This window comes from Micropterus salmoides, unplaced genomic scaffold (assembly GCF_014851395.1).
Source record: "Micropterus salmoides isolate LMB-PRFRI ecotype aquatic unplaced genomic scaffold, ASM1485139v1 Ms_hic_scaffold_20, whole genome shotgun sequence".
Classification (NCBI taxonomy): domain Eukaryota; kingdom Metazoa; phylum Chordata; class Actinopteri; order Centrarchiformes; family Centrarchidae; genus Micropterus; species Micropterus salmoides.
This window is the reverse complement of record NW_024041151.1, coordinates 26,265,485-26,287,996: the sequence shown is the minus strand read 5'-3', so window position 1 is coordinate 26,287,996 and position 22,512 is coordinate 26,265,485. Positions and strand designations below refer to the sequence as shown.

At 41.9% G+C, this 22,512-nt stretch overlaps 1 protein-coding gene across 2 annotated transcripts in view; it reads left to right on the top strand.

Annotated features, from left to right (window-relative positions):
• The window catches only part of ehmt1b (euchromatic histone-lysine N-methyltransferase 1b), a 32,780-nt gene extending 10,532 nt beyond the window's left edge, over positions 1 to 22,248 (top strand). Inside the window, exons 2-26 of one of the 2 annotated variants that reach the window (XM_038733707.1) lie at positions 3,502 to 3,592; positions 3,687 to 4,216; positions 4,919 to 5,312; positions 5,442 to 5,590; positions 6,194 to 6,349; positions 6,782 to 6,853; positions 7,035 to 7,137; positions 8,028 to 8,162; positions 9,970 to 10,247; positions 10,900 to 11,132; positions 11,386 to 11,601; positions 11,717 to 11,799; positions 11,956 to 12,062; positions 12,202 to 12,324; positions 12,615 to 12,716; positions 15,795 to 15,899; positions 15,989 to 16,143; positions 16,233 to 16,403; positions 16,764 to 16,908; positions 17,018 to 17,095; positions 17,363 to 17,478; positions 17,801 to 17,887; positions 19,038 to 19,116; positions 19,264 to 19,439; positions 20,794 to 22,248. In XM_038733707.1, the coding sequence (XP_038589635.1) occupies positions 3,502 to 3,592; positions 3,687 to 4,216; positions 4,919 to 5,312; positions 5,442 to 5,590; positions 6,194 to 6,349; positions 6,782 to 6,853; positions 7,035 to 7,137; positions 8,028 to 8,162; positions 9,970 to 10,247; positions 10,900 to 11,132; positions 11,386 to 11,601; positions 11,717 to 11,799; positions 11,956 to 12,062; positions 12,202 to 12,324; positions 12,615 to 12,716; positions 15,795 to 15,899; positions 15,989 to 16,143; positions 16,233 to 16,403; positions 16,764 to 16,908; positions 17,018 to 17,095; positions 17,363 to 17,478; positions 17,801 to 17,887; positions 19,038 to 19,116; positions 19,264 to 19,439; positions 20,794 to 20,980 (4,071 nt within the window). In that variant the 3' untranslated portion in view covers positions 20,981 to 22,248. The remainder of the gene's footprint in view (positions 1 to 3,501; positions 3,593 to 3,686; positions 4,217 to 4,918; positions 5,313 to 5,441; positions 5,591 to 6,193; positions 6,350 to 6,781; positions 6,854 to 7,034; positions 7,138 to 8,027; positions 8,163 to 9,969; positions 10,248 to 10,899; positions 11,133 to 11,385; positions 11,602 to 11,716; positions 11,800 to 11,955; positions 12,063 to 12,201; positions 12,325 to 12,614; positions 12,717 to 15,794; positions 15,900 to 15,988; positions 16,144 to 16,232; positions 16,404 to 16,763; positions 16,909 to 17,017; positions 17,096 to 17,362; positions 17,479 to 17,800; positions 17,888 to 19,037; positions 19,117 to 19,263; positions 19,440 to 20,793) is intronic. The other variant, XM_038733708.1, reaches the window with a different exon arrangement.
• Positions 22,249 to 22,512: the final 264 nt, after the last annotated feature.

The window sequence follows — 22,512 nt, the reverse complement described above, 5'->3', positions numbered from 1 at the left end:
GCTGCTGTATCAAAGAGACATTTGAGTGGGGTGTGTTAGATCCTGTTGTTGGAGAGAGCTCCTCATGGATTAGCAACAGCTGTATTTCGAGCAATCACAGCACAGCAGCACAGGAAATATGATGTCACTCGATACATGAAACTGAAGGTCTGACCTCCTCAAGATCTGGAAACTACTGTAAGATTAGATTTTATAATCTCAGATCCTACCTCCTTGTAATACCTTTTTATTTTATCCATCCTGCTCTTTGCCATCTCAGTGTATCCCTCGTGGTCAGTATATAATGAGGGCCATGGGGACTAGATTTATGTGCAGCCTATGCTATGTGATCAGGAATATACTAGAACACGGGGCTGCAGTATCTGCTTATCAATCAAAATTATTCATGTTAGGCTGCGTTGTGAGCTTCTGTTTGCCAGCTGCAGGGTTTGAGCTTCAGAGCAGCTTTCGGGCTGAGGGTCAGAACTTGCATGTCTATGACAGTTTGCACAATTATTCACTGGACAGGTAAATTATTGGCTTATTCTTGGAGTTTATTTGAGATTTTATGCCAAGCAGTCTTAAATATGTAGTAATGGTAAATAGACTGTACTTGTATAGCACCTTTTGTAGTCTTCCGACCACCAGTGCTTTACTCTACGTCACATTTACCCATTCACACACACATACATGGCAGAGGCTACAACGCAAGGTGCTCATCAGAAAGAACTAATCATTTACAAATACAATTTGGTGTTCAGTATGTTGCTGCGGATCTTTCGATTAGTGGGCGCTCTACCTCTCAACCACAGCTGCCCCCATAAAGAGGGGGCAGGAAATGAGGAGGGCAAGGGAGGAGGGCAAGGAAGGATGACATGCCAGATTCAGACAAGTGTTGCTACACGTTCAGCGTGTCTGATTATTTGGCCACGGGGAAGCCCAATACTTGTGATTTTTGCTTTGAGAATATGCAAAATCAAGATTTCTGAACTTTCCTTCCTTCCTTTTTCATTTTCCTTTGTGGTTTCTAATTTAGAGATTGGGACAGCTGCAGGGGCTGAAAGATTTATCTGAGACTTTGCAGGATGAGTAACAAGTAAGGGAAAACAAAGAAAAAAATAATAATTCTGGTATTTTTCGGACTTTTTTTTTTCTTTCTTGGGAGATACTGTATAGTTTCACCTCTTCATGCCTCTTCATGTACTCTTCAGTCAAACAGGCCATAGAAGAGGTTCCACAAGTACATGGTTGTTTCATTTAATGGGAACATATTCCAAAAGTGTGGGAATTGCTGCTTTAAAAGGCCAGGAAGGCAACTCATCCATTCTTTTCTTAGACTGTGTGAAATTAAGTTGTGTAGTTCATCATTTTATCTCACTTGTCTCAAGGTGTTGGCACCTCCTGCTTGTCATTGGGAGTCTAACAGCCGATTGTGTAATGCTTTGTGTTCGGTAGCTATTGTTTGTTTGCTGTTTTTGTTTTCAGGCCTCTTGCGGTAGATTTAAAGAATAGGTCATGCCAGAGCGATCATCCAGGCCTTGTCACATATAAAGTTCCGGTTAGGGACAGTGGATGATTGATGCATTAGAATGATTAGATACAATCTTTTAAGAGCTTATTTCTAACAATTACTAAGCTTTTCTAGTTAAAAAAATCTCCACTCTAACTGAACTATTTTGTAGCCATGGTTGAAGCTTTGGTCTTTTCTAAAATGTTTTTATTTTTAATGTGCTACTTAAGGTTCCTGATCAGCACTCAGAGCTTTGGTTTCACATTTGGAGCTTCTTTCAGCAGCCCTGATATCCCTGTCCATGAGCCTCCATACCCCTACGTTCCCCATCTAGTGGAAAACTGCTGCAATGGCCGCGTTGTGTCAGTAAACAATCTGGTTGCGAAATGGCGGAGATCTGCAGACAGCCTTCTCTGCCTCCCTTCCCCCCCTCTCCTTTCTGTCTCCAGTGTGTATGTTCCACTTTCCACCACTAGGTGGAGGGATGAGGCTGGTGTTCTTTGTAACTGGCTTTCCTCAATCCATGAAAATAAGGAACTGAAGGATTCTTCATCTCCTCACCCCCACACTAGATTCTTTGAGATCATACACCACAGAGGATTGTCCCAGACTAGATGTTCTTTGGGAAACACCCTCAGGTTTTGCGCTCACAACCCGGCTCTTGGCCTGACCTTGTTGCCGTTTGACAAGGTGCGTGTTTGGTTCAGGGACTCAGGAGCACATGTTTGGAGAATGATTTGGTGTCTCGGTTGTGTGCAGGTTTCAGGACACATACTGTCTTGGTATATCTAGGCATTTGACTGTCATAGCCCTTGGAGAGCAGAACTGAAGAGGTTGAATCAGTTTGTTAAAATGTCTCTGCCTCCTGCAGGTCTTGTGATTGGGCTAGTTGGGAGAAAAAATGTTTCCTCTGCTTTTTTGGGACAATCTGTTCCAGTACCTGCTTTTTACTACACTAGAAATGACCCCGGCCCCAATCAGCTGTCTTTATATCTACCTATATTCTGCTTGGTGTGAGCCTCACATACCCTGGTCAGTCCTAGAATGCTGCTCTTCAGGATAAACTGACCTAGGACCACTTTCCTTTGACGTTTGATCTAAAAAGTTGAGAAGAGCAGATCTGTGTTTCTCTTAGGCCTTGTTTGTTTCCTTTGGGCCCATTCCCCCCAGAGTGAGCACAAGGTTGACGGTCTGCTCAGGAGGAAGAGACAGGTTTACATTTCCTGCTTTTGCCTCTTCAGCTGCTTCCTCCTGTGAGACGTAAAGATGGTCTGTGGTTGGTATGGATTTCTTTTGAAGCTTCAGCAGTGCATCTACCACTGTACTGGTCGGCTGCCGCATAGAAAGAGAGAAGAAAGACGGTGAAAGTACATCGGGTTAGCCCTCATTCTCTTGGCATTGTCTGACTCAAAGACTATAGAATAGGTTGAATTGTTACAAAGTTTCAGTGCAAAAATGTAACATGCTTTTATTCAGGGACTCATGCCTAATTTGTGAATTGATTGGTTTCATCAATACATAGAAAATTAATTTACGCAAAACTGCCAAACTTTCTGCTGTTGATCTCACTTTTATAACATTTAGAACTGCAGACAACTAGGAGTTAAAAGTTTTGGCAGATCAAAAGTCTCAGCCAAAGCAGCAAATCCTCAGAGAATGTTTTTTTGCTTGATAAATGATCTGAAACAATGAATCGATTATAAAAATTGTTGGTGATTTAACTTTCTGTTGATCAACTAATGAATTAATTCAAGTAATCGTTTCTGCGCCTATATTGTAAATTGAAGATCTTTGGGTGTGGTGCTGTTGGTCAGACAAAACAAGCACTTTAAAGAGGCTACCCTGGGCTTTAGGAACTTGTGATCGGCCTATAAAATGTTTTTCAGACTAACGCATTCATGAAAAAAGTTTTCCACAGATTAATTGACAATGAAATTAAAATAATTGTTAGTTGGAGCTCTAAATTCGGTTTCCCTTAACATGTGTGTTTTTTTTGTTTATTTTCCCATCAGCCCGCTGGTCTGGCCAAGGGCAGCGTGGATAAGGGTGCATCCACAAAGAAAGAGGAACTCGATGCAACAAGCAACGGAGAGGAGAAGATGGGTATTAGTCAAATTCAACTTGAGAGCACTTAATTTATGAAAAGTACCCGTTTACATTGTTGTTTGCATTATCTCTTTGTTTTTGTCTTCCATAGATGGAGATGGAGACAAAGAGGTAGCAGCCAGACTGGCCTCTTCCCCTGCAGCAGAGGCAATGCTAAATGGCACCGAATGTGACGACACAAGGCACAAGAGCCCGACGCACGGCTCTGCAACCGGCAACAACAAGACTTTAAGGTTGGGAAACCAAAACGGAATGTCAGACATGGAACCACCGCACGGTTCTGTTACTGGAAGCAATGGATTCATTCTCACTAAGCAGCAGCAGGAAGTCTGCTCTGCAGCGACGGCAGGTTTGGGAGTTTCCCCCCACAGGACTAACTGGTTGCCTTCGGGCTCACCGACAGGGGGTCACACTGCCAAACCCCTGCCTGCCTCGGCGTCTGGGTGCGCACAGAGTTCAGGTGTACTAAGGACTGACCCCAGTACAGGGACTACGTCGGGACAGGGGACACCAGACACTAAAAATGGGACAGCCTCGTCTCCTGCCCCGGCTTCAGCACCTGTCACAATACACAGAGCGCGCAAGACCATGTCCAGACCTGCTGTCAGCCCAGCACAGAAGGTAAACCATCAGAATCTGGTGCTTTTTCAGTGGTTTTATATGTGAGAGTGGGGCATTTCATTCCAAACCATGGGCATCTGCTGGCAATATTTTCTACAATATATTGGAAACTGGCTACAGTGATTTGCCATACAGCCAAAACAGCATTAGTGGGGTCCAACACTGATGTCTGGTGATAAGAGCTAGCTCACAGTCCAGTTCATCCCAGATGTGTTGGATGGGGTTGTGGTCAAGGCTCTGTACAGGCCAATACTTCGTCAACAAACTAGGACAACAGTTTCTTTATGGGCCTGGTTTTGTGCGCGCGGGCATCATCATGTTGAATCAAGGAAAGCGTCTTCTCTAAATTGTAGTTAAAGAGAACACTGTTGTCTAAAACATAACTGTGTGCCACATCATTTAGATTTCCCTCAGCCAGAACTAAAGTGCCCAAAAGATGCCCTGAATCAGAAGTAAACAATGTGTCCACATGTATTCAGCTGAAAGGCAAAAAACAGTAATATAAATGAGCTATTGCTTGTCTCTGGAGGACCTTGTTAGTGTCTTTTTGCAGCAGGACATGCAATCATGTGGACATAAAATCTGTGTGAAAATCAATCTGTTCCTTAAAAGAAAGAGATGTGGGTATGCTGTGGTGTAATTTGGAAAAAAAAATGTGGTGACTCAGTGATCCTAAATGTTTTTGGTTCTTGTCACCCACAGCTTCTTAACAGGGAATTAAGAGAAGCAAAGAGTGCCAAAATGGAAAAGATGGAGACTCATGTTGCAGCTGACGCATCTAAGTCTTTGCAGCAGTCCTCCACTCAGAACCATCTACCTCAGAGTCCACCGGACACGCCAGCTTCATCAGCTTCACCAGCACCTCCCCCACCTGAAGCACCCGTGGCTCCTGCGTCACCTGGAGCTCCTGAAGCACCCGTGGCTCCTGCGTCACCTGGAGCTCCTGAAGCACCCGTGGCTCCTGCGTCACCTGGAGCTCCTGAAGCACCCGCGGTTCCTGCGTCACCTGGAGCTCATGAAGCACCTGCGGCTCCGGCGTCACCTGAAGCTCCCGCATCACCTGCGGCTTCTCCAGCTCCAGCCAGGTTCCAACTAGGTCAGACAGATTCCAGTAACGCATGATAGAAAAACTGACATTGTTCTTGGCTTGATAGAAAAGTAAGCGGTGGATTATTACAGAGTGTCATCTTTATTGACAGTTGTGCTGTACATTTGTGTGCTGTAGGCTGTTACTCAGGAGGGTTGTCATCCCGTAAGAAGAAGAGGAGGATGGGGACGTACAGTCTGGTTCCCAAGAAGAAAACCAAAATTCTTAAGCAGAGAACTGTGCTGGAAATGTTTAAGGAACTACAACAGTCTGCCAAGAGCTTGCAGGTCTGTGCTCCTCACATGTAGCAAAACAAACACAAAGTGGTGCCTTCATTTAGCCACTTGGCTGACAAACTTCATTTAGCAAGTTTAAAAGTGTTCTGGCACACATTTATTCACACTTTTACCCATTTTATCAGTGTTCCACCTTTCTACATTCAATATTGAAAGTCTGAGGTATGAGCGTGATGTTGAACTCGTCTTTAAACTCATTCTGCTCTTCCACGCTTTGTGAACTGATCTTAAATATCAGCAAAAGGTGCCACACATGAGGAGAAATGTTTCGATACTAGTGCCGATACCTGAGATTTACAGATTAGTACTTAGACCTTTAACAATCTGATAAGATGTAGTCCAAGATGGTGCAAACAGGGAGAGAAATAATCATATTATTCTTAAAAAAACAGTTGACAAAGGGAGCTAAAGGAAACCCAAGTGGACGGTCAAGAACAATAAGCCAAATAAAACTGGCAACGTTTTTATTAAAATCAGGAACTATGTGATGTGAGTGAATACGACACATGCCGCTTTCACCACAAAAGTATATTTTACTGCATTTTTGTTTTTTGAGATTGGTGTGATCATCTCTAGTCCTTTCTTGTCTTACAGTCTAAAGAGTTAGCAAACATAAACGGGGAGAAGGTTGAAAATGCATCTGAGGAGGATGAGTCCGAGGAGGTGGAGTCTGAAGAGGACGAACGACAGCAGCTAGCAGAAGAACCTGTCAGTAATGTCCAGGAAGCAACGTCTGAACCCATCTCTCAGGTTGCAGCGCAAAATAGTTTTCCAGTCTTTCCATGTTATCCTGAATTTACACGTGGTCATTTTTATTTTATGCAAACTTAACGGCAGGATTGTTGTTGCTTTTAAAATCATTCAATAAAAGTAAAGTGGCAACTGTGTCAGGTGGCCCCAGAGCGATAAATCAGTTAGTGGTCTTAAAGGGTATCAGTGATGACAAGACAATAAGAAGAATAAATGATCAACATGTCAGGTGCAAGCATTCAGTTTTACATGTTGTCTGTAGGAAAGCCCGTTTCCCAGATTAGCTTTACTATCCGCTGAAAAAAGGTGCACATTCCCGAGATACCATTTCTCAGAGACAACAGTTTCCCTTCTATCGCTGTGTGACTGTAATGTATCAGAAGCCTGTTTCTATATGTTAAACGCTGTTGATGAACTCTGTTTCCGGTGGAGGTGGGAGATGAGCAGGAGTCTGAAGAGTCCGGAGATGAAGACGGAGAGGAGGAAGGCACAGAGTCTGACTTGGTAAGACCAACCATCATTACTCAACCAATCTACTTCAGAATCTTAAATCTCTTCTCACAACGCCTCTTTTAAGTGTTGACAGAACATACGTGAGCGCAATTGTATGTTGTGTCTCTTGTTATTGTTAATAAATGGCTTTCTGTCCCGTTTTTGAAATCCTCTCTGTATCTGCCTGCCTCAGAGCACAGAGTCTAGTCTGAAGAAGAAGTTGAAAAAGAAAACAAAAGCAGACAGCGCGTGGCTCAGGCCGTCCAGGAAACGAAAGAGGAGGTTAAAGGCCAAAGGTGATCGCTGCTCCTGTCACACTCACACCTGCAGAGTCATGCAGTTGTTCACCCGCGGTCCCACATGTGGACCGCCAGGAGGAAACTGCTACAGTAGTTAGCAACATCTGCTTGTGTCTGAAAGAATTTAGAGGAGGACCTTTTTTTCTTCTTTGAAACTGGACCTTCATACATCATGGAAACACCTTCCAAACTATTCTCATATTTTCAAAATCCTTCCCCTCACCCTAAAATCTATTCATCCATTGGCTAAAATGTACAAAAAATAATTTTCACTGGTTAATGTTCATATTATTAAAACTACAAGCTGAATATGAGCTGCATGCTTAGCATGTTCAGCCCTGATGACACACAGGTTATACCTTTTCCCATCTTAATTTCTATTACTACTATGCAAATACATTAGTAAGATTGTTGCTGTGACATTGTACACTTTTTTTTGCTTTAAAAAATCCCCACGGACATCATAAAATTCCCACCAAAACATTTTCATTTCAACAGTTTTCAATACTGTTGGTGCTGTCTGACCTGATTGCTTCTTATTGTGTAAACCCTTCCTTTATTTTATTTAGAACTTCATTATATGAAGAAATGTCTCCTGGTCAAACTCAGCTGCAGCTTAAGATTTGCTCTTCCTGTCAAACCATAAAATCCAGCTCACACTAACTCACTCAGTGCAGACTTTTTGTTATGTCGTTATAGATTCCTGTATTTCTTTATGGCTTAAGCAGATGTTTCTTTTACATGTCACACTGTCTTAAAAATGTCCACGAGATTGAATTACGGCATTGCTGCTCAAGGCTGTTCTGTGTTCTTTCTTTTTTCGACTTGCTTGAATTTGGTGGTAAACAATGAAGCCTTTTCTTACTGATAACTGTCGTTCTGCTCAGAACCGGAGGCGATGGATCAGCCTCAGGCTTCAGCTCAGGCCCTTGCAGGCGACGAGAAGGAGTACACGCAGATTCCCTCACCTGAGTCTGTCAGCCTCAAGCCCCAAGAGCCGGCGGTTCCCTCACAGAACAAAGGTGAGCTTAGAAGTGTCGTGGAAATTGTATTCCTGGTGTGAGGTTGAGCAAATAATTGAGTTACAACGAACCGTTGTCTTTGAAGAATTTATTTAACAAAAGAGAATAAACAGAGAAGTACTACAACAGAATCAGCTGGACCAGAGGTTCTGTCTCCTAAGACAGTCACTAACATCTGGCCCAGAGCAAAGGGCTGCATGATCATGTACACAGTCTGAGCGTCTATGTTTTGGGGAACAAAAGATCCTTGACTGGTCCCAGTCAAGGAAGGAAGGAGAAGAACAGCTAGTGAGGGAAAACAATCAACAACCCCACATCCCTGACCTAAACTCCACACATGTGGACAGACTGGAATAACAAGAACAATAATAAAGATGGAACAGGTTAAAGGTTTAAAACCATATATAAGACATAATAAAAGGAGAAAAATCCCACTCTTATAGGTACTTGCATAAAAGAGTGTAAAGTGTAAGAAGAAAACACTTTTCTGCCCTTACAAGAAGAAATGACAAAACTCGTTAAACTTGTTCATAATAATCCTTCTCCACCAGAGTCGCACATTTGTGTCTTACATTTAGATACTTTTCTTAACTTAACGACACCAGACCTTTTTTAAAGAACAAAATGGCATTTCTGAAACCAGCCTGGAATTTGTATGATCTTTGACATTTTTCTGATGGCAAAAGTTTATATTTGAAGCCAAATGAAATTATCCTGGGGGAAAATGACCCAGCATTTCTCTTCTTGCTTTAAGCGCATTCATTGTGACAAGATCAGATTCATGGGCAGGGCATAGCACTGAAGCCGGGAGGTTTTCAAATTCCACATGTAGTAGCTTTAAGGAGCTGCTACTCAATCGACAGCACAGATTCAGGAAGAATTCAGGCACAAAGAAAGAAAGAAGATGTTAACCAATCAAGTCTATGGTTTTCTGAATGGAACGTGATACATATTTTTACCAACCTGTCCACAGATAATATAAACAGTATATCAAATGGCGCTTGTGATTTTGAGTACAGTGCTTTTAAATAGAACCAGGCAATTTAGCGTCCTTGTGTCTTGTACTGTACTGCAAACATGCCTGGTTGTATTCTTTGCTGCATGTCATCCTCCCTTCTCTTCTCCCATATTCCCCCTCTCTCTTGACAGTCAACTGTTTATTACAGACAAAAATGGCATAAAATTAACTTAAAACAACCAGGTACCTGTAAGTAAGTCCTACTACACCAGCGTCACACATCGCGTGTATATACAGTACATCTGTATTTTAGGAAACGTTTATCTTTTCTAGATGTTTGTTTGTTTTCCTCCTGATATCACAGCTCTTCCCTCAGAGCGGCAGACTATTTGTTTGTTATGCCAGTTTGCAGGGCTGGTTATTAAACTTCAGTACTTAGTTTGAAGCACACATAGCACATACAGAAATATTAAGAATTGTCTAGGATTGAAAGTTTGCAGTTAATGCTTCTTCAGATGTGTAACTGTGTTGACTTATTGCTTTTTATTCTTATTCTAGTCCTGACTCAAAATCCAAAAAGTTTTTTTCTTTAAGTTCTTGTTTGGCTGCTGCCTCTTAAGGTTGAAAAATAATAGTTTTGGTATTAAAATTGCAAAAAAAGGGGCTGTTTACAGGCTCAGTGGTTTTGAGTCGGTGGTATCAACTAAAAAGTGCGTATCTTCTGGAGAGGTCCATTGCCTCATTTTCCAGCCAGCCTATGATTTGGGTGATTGAGTCCTTCTGCTGATTTAACTGAAACTAATTTAAACTGATATCGAGGTAAATAAGTCAGACCTTGTTTCTTTGCAGACACTTCACAGTCAGCGATCGAGGAGGCTCAGGAGCTTCCGCTCTGCAGCTGCCGCATGGAGACGCCCAAGAGTCGGGAGATTCTTATCCTGGCAGACAGGAAGTGCATGGCCACAGAGAGCGTTGATGGACAGCTGAGCCGCTGCCAGGGCGCTATCATGAAACACGAAATGATGCGTCCCTCCAACTCTGTTCAGCTGCTTGTACTGTGCGAGGACCATCGCAATGGCATGGTGAAGCACCAGTGCTGCCCCGGCTGTGGCTTCTTCTGCAGGGCTGTGAGTACACAGTCACTTGATCAGTTCCATCCCTTCAGCTGCAGTTTGATCAGGTCTCACTAGAATGCATGTGGATTAATTAATTTAACACAGTACGATAATGACTCTGGGGAATGAGGATGTTGCACTAAACTGAAAAAGAAACAAAATGAAAAGTTTGTTTGTGCTGAGGTACAGGTGGAGTTTTTTTGCCCATGTCCCCTTAGGGGCTCTTTACAGATCCACTTAACACCCAGAAATGATAAAATAAGCTCTGTGATGCACTGTGTGTGTACGGATGCAGCAGATAGACAGGGATATGCACTCCAACAGCTGTAAGAGTAAAATTGGTATATACAAATGGATGTCATATTATTATAAAATGCCAACAGTTCTTTGGTTTGTTTCTGTTTATCTGGTTAATAAATGAATACCTTTAGGTTGTTGAGCATCGTCTTTGGCTTTTAATATATCCATGTTTCACTGTTTTCATACATTGAAAAAGCTAAACAACTAATAAAAGATTTACAATATAATTAATTATTGATTACAGTCATAAACGGGGGGTTTAGAGAAAGGTGTTGCCTTAACCTGACATCTCGCAGTAATCTGGTTTCTTGTGTGAACAGACTCAGTGAGGACCATTCTGTTCATAAGACTTTTCATTGTGCAGGGGACCTTCATGGAGTGCCAACCAGACATCAGCATCTCTCACCGTTTCCATCGTGCTTGTGCCTCGGTGCTGAAAGGTCAAAGCTTCTGTCCCCACTGTGGAGAGGAGGCCAGCAAGGCCAAGGAGGTCACCATTGCCAAGGCTGACACCACCTCCACCGTGCCCCCCTTGCAGGCACACGGACCTGCCACGCCCGGGGTCCCAGAGGGCCGTGCAGACACCACCACTGGCAGGTAAACTACCTATCTGTGGTGTCAGAAAAGGCAGAAAGTTACCTGAAGGGTGTATGAGGTTCAAGTCGAGAGAAAATAACTCTCAGTAGCCTACTAATGAATATGCATGAACTGCATGAAATAGTTCCACTTTTTTTTTAGAAAATGGTGTCCTTTAAAAGAAGCTTGGGGCTAGTATAATATAATGAGCCCCAAAGAAATGTCACTTATGCTCTGCACCACTAAATGATTTTTTTTCTCCTTTGCTGTCCAGCTCCTCTCGCCTGGCCGTGGGGGCTGAAGTCAGCGGCAAGGCTGACAGCTCGCTGCCCATTCGTTCTTCATATGCACTCGACACCTCTGCTGTCCCTGGGTCGTCCAGGACCGCATTGCTGCAGGCCGGGACGGGAGCAACTGTGCCACCTACCGTCCCTCAAGGACCACCCAGAGAGACTCTAGAGAGCATCCTGGTATCTCTTGACACAGAGAAGTACGTTCTACCACTACAATGTCTTTTCAATTGATCTGAATAACCAGAGGCCTGGACCTTTGAGACAACATTAAGCAACAACTCCAATTTGTTTCTTGTGCAATTTTCTGATCAGGCCCAAGAAGCTGCGTTTTCACCCCAAGCAACTTTACCTCTCGGCCAAACAGGGGGAACTCAAGAAGGTCTTGTTCATGCTGGGTATGCCAATCCCACCTGTGCTGGTTATAAGTTCCTCATCTGCTTTAAGAAGCTTTAGTTCCCTTTTTTCATCTTCTGATTCTTTATAAACATCTAACTTTTGTTTCTATCCAAATGTTATTAATGAAATAGTTTCCTTCTCCATTTACCTTCCAGTGGATGGCATTGATCCTAACTTTAAGATGGAATCTCAGAACAAACGCACCCCACTCCACGCTGCAGCTGAGGGAGGACACAAAGACATCTGTCATATGCTCGTACAAGTGAGAGACTCTTTTACTGATGATCTTTCAGTCCTGCCCTGTCAAAAAAAATGTATTTGATACTTAGGGACTTCTGCAACCTCTTTGAGTTCTTTAATAACAGAATTAAACATTTGCTGTCTGATGTGTGCCGCTTCAGGCCGGGGCGAACTTGGACATATGCGACGATGATCAGCGGACGCCATTGATGGAGGCCTGTGAGAACAACCACATGGAAACGGTCCTGTACCTGCTGAGAGCTGGAGCCAGCGCCATGCACAAGGTAGACCTGCATCTGGCGGTGTTTCAACGATGTGTAAAATCCTAATGTAATTTTACCTTTTCATTTTTTGGCAGCTGTCAAAGCTTTATCTGTATTCTTTTACCTCAAATAAAAGAAAAAGTAAAAAATGCCTTTATTTGATTAAAAAACGTTAAAGGGCAGTGTTTCTAGATGATTTCAGATCTGACAGATGAATTATTTCACCAAAGGCATATACCGTATTTGTGTGTCTGGACGTTTATCTTGAGACTTGAGAAACTGTCAATAATTAGATTTTCTGCTGCTCTCAGGATGTTGAAGGGTTCACGTGTCTCCACCTAGCGGCAAAGTCTGGCCATTACAAGATTGTTGAGCACCTTCTGTCCACAGGATTGATCAACATAAACTGCCAGGTCAGTACAGACTCACATTTTCCTTTTCAGGTGTAAAGAGATTCACTGCAGGGTTTTTACATTAGTTATTGTGTGTTGTTAATTGTTTTGCTCATGGATGTCATCATCATGCACCAATCATCATTCAGTAACATTTGATGCTGCTGTCCAATCACTTTCTCCTCTAGCTTGATTACATGTCTGGCTGTCATGACCACACATAGGGCCTTTCTCATTTCCCAAATTTCCACCTCCTCGACTCCTCAAGGCGCATTTTAGTCCTGCCCACCCGAGGTGCGAGCTCGAGGAGTCGAGGAGGAGACGCAAGGAGAGAGGAGTCGAGGAAACAGGCATTTAATGAAATGAGATGTCCTTTCGCGCTGTCATTTTAAAGCAACATCAATTAAATCTGACCTGTTGCACAGCTGCATCATCTGTCCACTGTTAGAGCTGTGATCTCTTTCAGAGCAGCTGTCGGCACAGGCTACAGGTCATTTCTTCACAATCCAGAAGCATGTCTGTTAACATTATAACATGTAGAAACATCTCGAGGTACTAATAAACATTATATCTGTTGAAAACAGTCAGATTACAGCAGCCTAATCATTCACTAGGCTACACAGTAGAATAGGCCCACTTAGAACTACCACTTTTTTGCGGCGTGCCTTCTGTCTGTAAACATGAGATCATTTCAGCCTGCAGCCTGATGAGATGAGCGTTTCATCATCAGTCCCTTTACAAAATGACACAGTAGCCTAACATTTATCTCATATAGCCCCAATTACAGCTGTCATCACAGGACTCTACTGTTGTAATAACGTGCAGACTACATGAGCACTCTTAGGCTATTAAAACATGAAACAGATCAGTGCTGAATGCTCTGGTTGATATTACAGCCTAGTAGTTTGACTTCAGCAGCTGTTTTGTCACGATTATAGCAGCTGAATTGGTGTGACGCGCGGATCGGCTCAGACATTAACGGAACTCATATAGGCCTATACGCATAAATCATCCACCTGTCCCCCACCAACTAATTATTTATCAGATTTAGAGACCAGCATCTGCATGGATGTTTTACCCCCACCTCCACTGGTCCCTGTAGCTTTCCAGGCGATTTCTTTCTTGTGTGTTATATTGATGTTTGAGTGTTTACTTTAACGATTTACTTTGATGATTAGAACGGCTGCAGTCAGTCATTTAAACGTTTCCATCCGTGCAGTAATGTCACAGCAAATATCATGGGACAAAACAAAGAAACCTGCAGTAATAAACTTTACAGGACCGAGAGAGGAAACCGAATTAAACTTTCAGCTTCTATAATCCACTTTTAGACTCTGATGGAGCTCAGGGTTGATCAGGAGGACGGCTGCTTTACTCCAAACACTTTTTTTGTATGAAACTGGACTCTGTGTGAGACCGTTTGGATGTGAAGAACAACACAGAACATGAATTAACATCAGATGACATGAAGGATTGCGGTTAGAACGGGTCTTTATGAGGCGCTACACAAACGGTGAAGGACAGAAAGTTTGATCGCGCATTTGATTCTTTTTAATAGGCTTAACTGATACAACTTCTGAATACAACAGGAACACTGCAGCGTCCTGCTCCGGCTATGGATTGGTCCAGCTGCTTGTCACGACTCTTGTAAACATCACAGCGGCTGAAAAGACTTCCGCAAAGGATACACCGATGTATCCTCGCTCCTCCAGCAAGCCTCCTCGATCCTAGCGTCTCGATGTGCATTTTAAGTATTGAGATGTCCTACAAGATGGTGTGCTGAGATCGATTTCCGGGTCACACGCTCGAGGATCGAGGAGTCGAGGAGACAGAAATTTGGGAAATGAGAAAGGCCCATAGATGCACATATCTGTTTAGGTAGTTGAAAATGTACAGCTGATTGTTAATAATGCCTCAGCAGAGTTCAGTAATTACTTCTTGACATTTGACTGTCAAACTCATGACAGCACAGCTGATTGAATTTAATAAAGGAGGCAATTAACTCTTGATTTACCCGTCAAGGCATGATGAGCTGAAATACTCACTTAATCAATTTGCTATCAAAATGATACCCTACCCTAAGACACATGCAACACTATGATGTTTTGGCTGAAATTTTGGGGAAAATGCTTATTCGCTGGGATTTAAACATGAAGACTGATACTGCTCTTGTGTGTTTACTATTGATCTAGAGCTGGGAGTCGCTTAGCTTAGCATAGCATAAAGACTGGAAGCAGAGAGAGTGAAACAGCTAGCCTAGCTCTGTCTAACTCTGCTTACCATTACCTCTAAAGTTTAAAAATTATCATGTTACTAACAAGTAGTTTGAACAAAAGAGATATACATGTTATTTAGTGAGCTTTACAGGCGCTGATAGATGGCTTTGGTTACCTTTGGACAAAGCCAGGCTAGCTGATTCCAGTATTTACGCTTAGTTTACAGTCATTAAGGAGGTAAAAATCTTCTCATCTACCTCCACAAGGAAAGAAGCACATTTTACAAAATTTTGAACTATTCCTTTAAGGTATTGACTTAAATTGCTTCAATATGTTGCCTAATACATTAATTCCATCTGGGGTTAAGTTTTGGCGGACTGCCTGAGATCTTTTACCATAAATGTTCTCAACGAAAAGGTTAAAATCTTAGTAAAATCTCTGTCAGGAGGCAAGTTCACATTCAGGCAACATTCTGTCATATTCAAACGTTTAGTTTACTGCACGCTATCAAAACACTAGACTCTGATCAGCAGTTGGACGGACAAAGTGAAGCACTTAATGTTTTTCAAACATTGTACAATGAGTTTTTAAAAGTTGTACAGTGGTGCCAGTAAATTAGATATAAACAGCTTGTGGGAGAAAGGACTGCACTGCGTCTGATGCGTCATTGTTTTAAATGTCTGACCTTGCTGCAAGAAGGTAGCCATTCTTACAGCTGTGATGTAATGACACAGTCTCTCCTTGGATGAACCTTTGCACCAAGTGCAGAACACTGCTGTTTCATTTTTAACTGTAGTTGTCATTTAGGTTCAAATCATCAATATCTTGTTCTTTTTATGATGTTTCAGCTTTACTCAGCTGATAAGTATTGCTTTTTCCTCAGGATGATGGAGGTTGGACAGCCATGATCTGGGCGACAGAGTACAAGCATGTGGACCAGGTTAAGCTGCTTCTGTCCAAAGGAGCTGACATCAGCATCAGGGACAAGGTTGGCTAAAGAGTCTGTCCACTCTGTGTCTACCATACAAGACAATCAAATATTATGTAATTGTTGGTTCATGTCGTGTTGTTTTCTAGGAAGAGAATATCTGCCTTCATTGGGCAGCGTTCTCGGGCAGTGTGGACATCGCAGAGCTCCTCCTGAACGCCCGCTTTGATCTGCAGGCTGTCAACATCCACGGAGACTCTCCCCTACACATCGCTGCTCGGGAGAATCGTCTCGACTGTGTAACGTGAGTTTCTGCTTCCCAGGAAAAAAAGAAAATGAAATGTCTTGCTCGGAAGTGGCTTGTTGATGATCAGTAGAATGTGGTCTCCTCAGGCTTTTCTTGACTCGTGGAGCAGATGTGTTTCTGAAGAACCGCGAGGGAGAAACTCCTTCGGACTGCTGCAGCCACAACTCGAAGGCCTGGGCGGCACTGCAGGCCAACAAGAGGGAGAGGGAGGCCAAGAACACGAGGCTCACTCGAGCAGAGGAAAAAGTCCTTCACAGGTTCAAATCATAAAATACCAGTGTTTAAAAAAGGCAAGGGGCTGCATTATGATGGGCATGTGGCAATGGATACAGGTGGAAAGATAAAACATTATGCAGTAAGGCCAGGTTGAGTAGTACCTTTGAGTTAAAGGTGGGGTATGGGATTCTAATCCAGTACAAATCCCTTTCAAATTGAGCATCAGTTTTTCTTGACTTTGAAAGCATTGACAGCCCAACCAGTGTCTGCTCTGTTTACAGTGACATAACCAGTGTCTGCTCTGTTTACAGTGACATAACCAGTGTCTGCTCTGTTTACAGTGACATAACCAGTGTCTGCTCTGTTTACAGTGACATAACCAGTGTCTGCTCTGTTTACAGTGACATAGCTCTGGGGCAGGAGAGCGTTCCCATTCCCTGCGTAAACTCTGTCGACAGCGAACCTTACCCAGACGGCTACAAATACATCCCTGAAAACTGTGTCACCTCCCCCATGAACATCGACAGGAACATAACACACTTACAGGTGCGTTGTAGGCCTTTTCATCAAGAATTTCAAAGGAGACAAAGTGTTCTCTGTGTTTGGCAGTGTGAAGTGACCAATATTATTTTCTCTCTTTATCCATGGCTGACAGTACTGTGTTTGTAAGGAAGACTGTTCAACAAGTATCTGCATGTGTGGACAACTCAGTCTGCGCTGCTGGTATGACAAGGTAAGGATAAAAGGTGTACACGGACAGACCACACAGTCTTCTTTTAATGTGATATATCTGAAAGTATGTGGACACCTGAACAAAGAAAGATTTTCTTGGAACTAAGGGGCCAAAACAGCACCAGACCCAAAGTACACAAAGGTATGTAAACAGGATGTCCACATAGGATGTAGTGTATGTATTGTGTGCATAGTGTGTGTGTGTGTGTGTGTGTGTGTGTGTGTGTATAAAATAATTTTTTATTTTATTTATTTTTGTCATGTTTAGCGAGGTCGTCTTCTACCTGAATTCTGCCGTGAGGAGCCTCCTCTCATCTTTGAGTGTAACCATGCGTGCTCGTGTTGGAGGACCTGCAGGAACCGTGTAGTGCAAAATGGACTCAGGTATTCAGAATTTCTGTATGCGTGTGTGTACAAATAAAATAAAAAAAAAAAACTAAATTCAACTATGAAGAACATATATACTTAGATAAAGGTTATGAGTCTTTCCCTGTCAGACAGACGAAATTGAGAAATGTGAAGAGACAGGCAGCAAAATACAGATGCCACCAGCAGCCTTAGAAATATCTCGTAACTATCGAATGGTGGAAGGTGATAAGTAATGCAGTTTTGGTTTGATGTGCTGCAGCACATCCTGTTTAAAGGTAAATAGCTGCTTTAGGGAGGAATATAAAACTGTAACTGAAAGATGTTGTGGATCTTCCAGGACCAGGCTTCAGCTCTTCAGGACCAGTAAGAAGGGCTGGGGTGTCCGTGCACTACAAGACATACCACAGGGGACCTTCATATGCGAGTAAGTGCCATTTACAAATAAATCTGTTTAGATTTGCAGTTTACCTTACCATTTCGAGCCTTTTTTGTTGGCTGGCATTTATTTGTAGCCTCAAAAGACCACAAAACAATGCAGGCAGAGTTCGCATCCTTACTGATTATTTTGTAATCTTAGCACAACAGCAGAACAGGCATGTTTTTGTTTTGTCACTTTTCCCCAATTTGAAAAACGTGCTACTCTCACATATGCAGTGTTTGGATCTCCTGTCGGATGGTAGCAGCTCTGACTGTGAGCGCAGCAGATGAGAGACATCGTTGTTTTCTGAATTAATGAGATACGTCAAAGCAAACACATCCTGCCTGTTAAGTTTAATCTATTTTTATTATACTGGCCCACTCCATGCAGGTGAGCGCTATCCATAGAGCAGCAACAGCATTTTTTGGTTTATTTTAATGAGTAAGTTAAATACACATGAAGACATTAAAAAGTCTACAGTTATTCTGGTGTTACCCTCCAGACTGTAAAGGATTCAGCTATGAGAAGCCGTGTAGGAGATGTGTGTTTACCAGTCTAGTGTTTACCTCGCTGATGGTTTCTGTGGTTTGTTTTATATACTTTTTGTGTTTCTTTGTGAAACTCGTCTGTGCCGACATGTTGCCGGTGAAGTTGAGACACAAACCCACAGTTATTACAGAGAAATACTTTAATTTTGTGTGACGTTTCAAGGACAGTGGTGACAACGTACTCACGAGCTAATATTTCTCACTGTTGCTTGCTTGTTTCAAGAGACGTATGTGCATCAAAACACAATTATTAAGCTTGATTGATGAATTTAATAAATAAATAAAAATATCAAAGTTAATGCCGCAGACAGTTGGGCATTATACTTTTAAAAAAAATTAATGATCTTTCAGTGTTGAATAATGTGTGAGGTGTAATTTATTTCATTAAAAATAACCTTTTGGGTAAGATTTTTTTAATTTGGAAACGCATCACAGGTTTCACCAGCGAGGATGTTAAATCTTTGAGGCTCAGTATCTCAGAACTTCAGTCTTCCCGACTAAAACCTTAATTCCACATTCATGAAATCTTGACATGTTGTAAACAGCATTAGCATTAAAACTCGTCAGTGGCGTCTACGGCTGCTGACAGGTCACCTGCTTTCCAACAGGTACGTGGGCGAGATCATCTCTGAAGCAGAAGCAGAGATGAGGCAAAATGACGCTTACCTTTTCAGCCTGGACGATAAGGTAGAGATTTCGGAGACACATTATTACACTGAAAATGTTGTAAAATGGATGCAATTGGAAGAAAATAATTAAAACCTTCCCTCTGATAATTCTCTAGTTACTTTAACCTCATGTTCTTTTTATATTAACTCATAACTCCCCTCCCAGCCACAAGATCTATACTGCGTCGATGCCCGTTTCTATGGAAACATCAGCCGCTTCCTCAACCACATGTGCGAGCCCAACTTGTTCGCCTGTCGAGTGTTCACAACACACCAGGACCTTCGTTTCCCACACATTGCCTTCTTTGCCAGTGAAAACATCAAGGCTGGAGAGGAGCTTGGGTAAGACATGTTTGTTTGTTTTTACCAAGACATTCTTTTTTTTCTTGTTCATCATGTCTAACGTTGTTGAGAATCCCTGTGTGATGTATAGTGACGTGTATATTTATAGAGCCCGACAGATACTGGACTTACCTTCCTGACGCGTACCCTGACACGATTTACGATTTAAAAACTTGATGTTAACAAATTTAGGATAAAACCCCTTGAGGTGTACCATCTTTTTTTTGAGGGGGTCCTGACAAGACATACAATAACATAAGACACAACAAAATATACTGCAAATAACAGACATAGTTGTGACACATTGTAAAAATACAAAAACAAAACCGCACTCACGCACCAGGCACACGCCACCAAATCTAGACACGCATACTAGTATTAACGGTACAGTATAACCGTACATAGTGTTAACAGAAGCAGTCTGTTGTGGGCTGAGTGATGAGAGCCTTTATAAATCAACCAGAGATTTCAGAGAAGTTGGTAGGTTGTTCCACTCTCTAGGAGCTTCAATGTTAAATGCTTTTTTTCCTATTTCTATAAGTTTTTGGAACATGAAACAGGATATGGTTATTGCTTCCAAGAGAATAAATAAGATTGGAATTTTGCGGGATGAATAACTCTTGTAACTAGATAGGATATTTGAAATTAATACATTTGAAAAGAAACGGATACCAGTGCCGGTGCCGTCTATTTGCATTTGCAACATGAGCATTGTCTTTCATCATGTCACATTTGTGTAGTAGAATGCTAGAATTTGTAAAGAAAAAAAAAATCTAGATCAAAGTATGATAAAGATATTATAAATTATATAACATATAAACGTAAATGTCTGACGCAAGTATAGTTTTTCACCTCTCAAAATCATATAGTTGCCAAGGCCTCATTCATATTTTTTTGACCGTTATTTTACCAAAAATCTCTTTTACAAGAGAGACCGAACTATGTTTGAAAACATTACGTTACCTCAGTTGATCATGTGGGGAGATTCAGGCTCATTTCATTCTGTTTCCAAACATTACTGATGTAAATGAAACTTTACAGCATCACTAAACATTAACAACATAGATTTAGCGTGTTGAGTAACGAGCCTACACAATGTGATTTTGGGCTAGTTAACAGTTGTGACAGAATCTTTGGGAAAACAGTGGCCCTCGATCGCACTGAGACACGCCCACTGACGGTCAACAGTCTGATGCAGATTGTGACCTAGGTTTTATTAGACCTGTCTCACTCCGTGCGACATGCAATTAACCTGCAAGAAATTCTTTTTTTTCAACCCTTGGTTTGAAGGTTTTGATTAAAACTTTTCTGTACTTTTTTTGCAATCATTCACTTTCTCGCCCTCCCCTCTCAGATTCAACTACGGCGACCACTTCTGGGAAGTCAAGAGCAAGCTGTTCAGCTGCGAATGCGGCTCTTCCAAGTGCAAGTACTCGTCAGCGGCCATGGCGTCACTGCAGGCGGACAGCACACCGGAGGACAAGCGGCAACCCAGCGCGTCACCTGACACCAGCTCTTCCAACAGTCCATCCAGTCCTTAAAACCCTCCTCACACTAAGCTTCGCTACATGTACACGTGACTGACGCACACAGAGAGACGCCTGTCTCCATCCTCCTTGAACTTGGAACTTTTATCAGTGAACTTGTACTGTATCTCCGCTTCTGATTTGGACCATGGACCATTGACCTTCGTGAGAACCCCTAACACGTTGTCACACAGAACCAGATGCACAATCAAATCTTGGAGGAACTTCCACCTTTATTCCACCTTGTGTAACATGAACAGCAGGGGCAGTGACATAATTTACAACAAACGACATAGGGATAATAAAACCGTCTTTACGTTTCAAACATAATTGTACTGGGAAGGAGAACTGTGCATTTTGTTGTCTTTGTCTTTTTTTTTTTTTTTTAAGATAATTGGATGATATTGTTAATGACTTTTCTTATAGTCATGATCAAGGAAAATGGGTTTGGGCATGAGGGTATTGTTGTCTTTTGCGAAGATGACCTCAGCATACAGCTGGATTGAACTTGTTTGACCTTTGCGGTCAATTGTCATGAACCATTCCGGCAAAATTAGCTGATAAATACTGAATTATGTTGCCACTTCTTTGTGTCACTTCATCTTTGTTGCAGTGTTTGAACAGACATGTCCAACTTTTGCCACCATAGTTTATTATGAATTGATGAATTAACTGAAATGATGTGAAAGACAAAGAAATGGTGATAGTGGATAGCTTTTTTTTTTATTTACTACTCAAGTGAGTATCTATGGTCTGATAGAAAGTTGCTGTACCATTCCTCAAAATGAGGGGTTTCTAGTCAGAATAAATTGGCTGACCTTTTTTATTAAGCATGTTTAAGGGGATCTTAACGTGTCAAACTGTTTGCGACAGTTGCGGAAGAATTGATTAAACTGAAATGGAGTTAAAAACAAAACAAACAATGGTGCTGACAAAGGTTTTTACTTTTGTTTTCCTTTTTATTACCTAAGTGAACATAGCTTGTAAAATAAGAACGTTTTAAGTTTTTTATGTTTAATTTTAACTCCAGTTTTCTAATCGTAGTTACTGTAGGTAGGCTGTTTTTAATTTAGTTTCATGATTTTGCCGACAGAAGCCAACCCGTCTTTTTAAATGTTGTTAGTAAAGCAGTGACTGTTGTGCAAAGTCTTGAAAGGTATAAATGATTAAAAAAAAGGTTATAAAAATGCACTTCCATAATGTTCTGTTACATACTTCTGGACCGTGAACCATCCATCTAATTGGTTGTATCTTTTTCAATAAATTTACTACTAATACATGTATTCTGATAGTTTTACTTGTTGCCGTTTCTGCTGGAAGGCAAGCCTGTTTGCTAAAATGTTACCTAAAGGTTTTGCAGAATTTAAAAATCACATTGCCTCATTCTCCAGCTCTGTCATTTTTGCAGATTTTCTTCCGGTCGAGGGAGAGATTGCTTTTTTTAGCTCCTTATCTTAAGAACCACAAACACTTTACTGAAAGATCTTCAAACTGAAGCCTGCAGTCAATTTGACCCTGCATGAACCGAGCAGCAGCTCAGTTTTGAC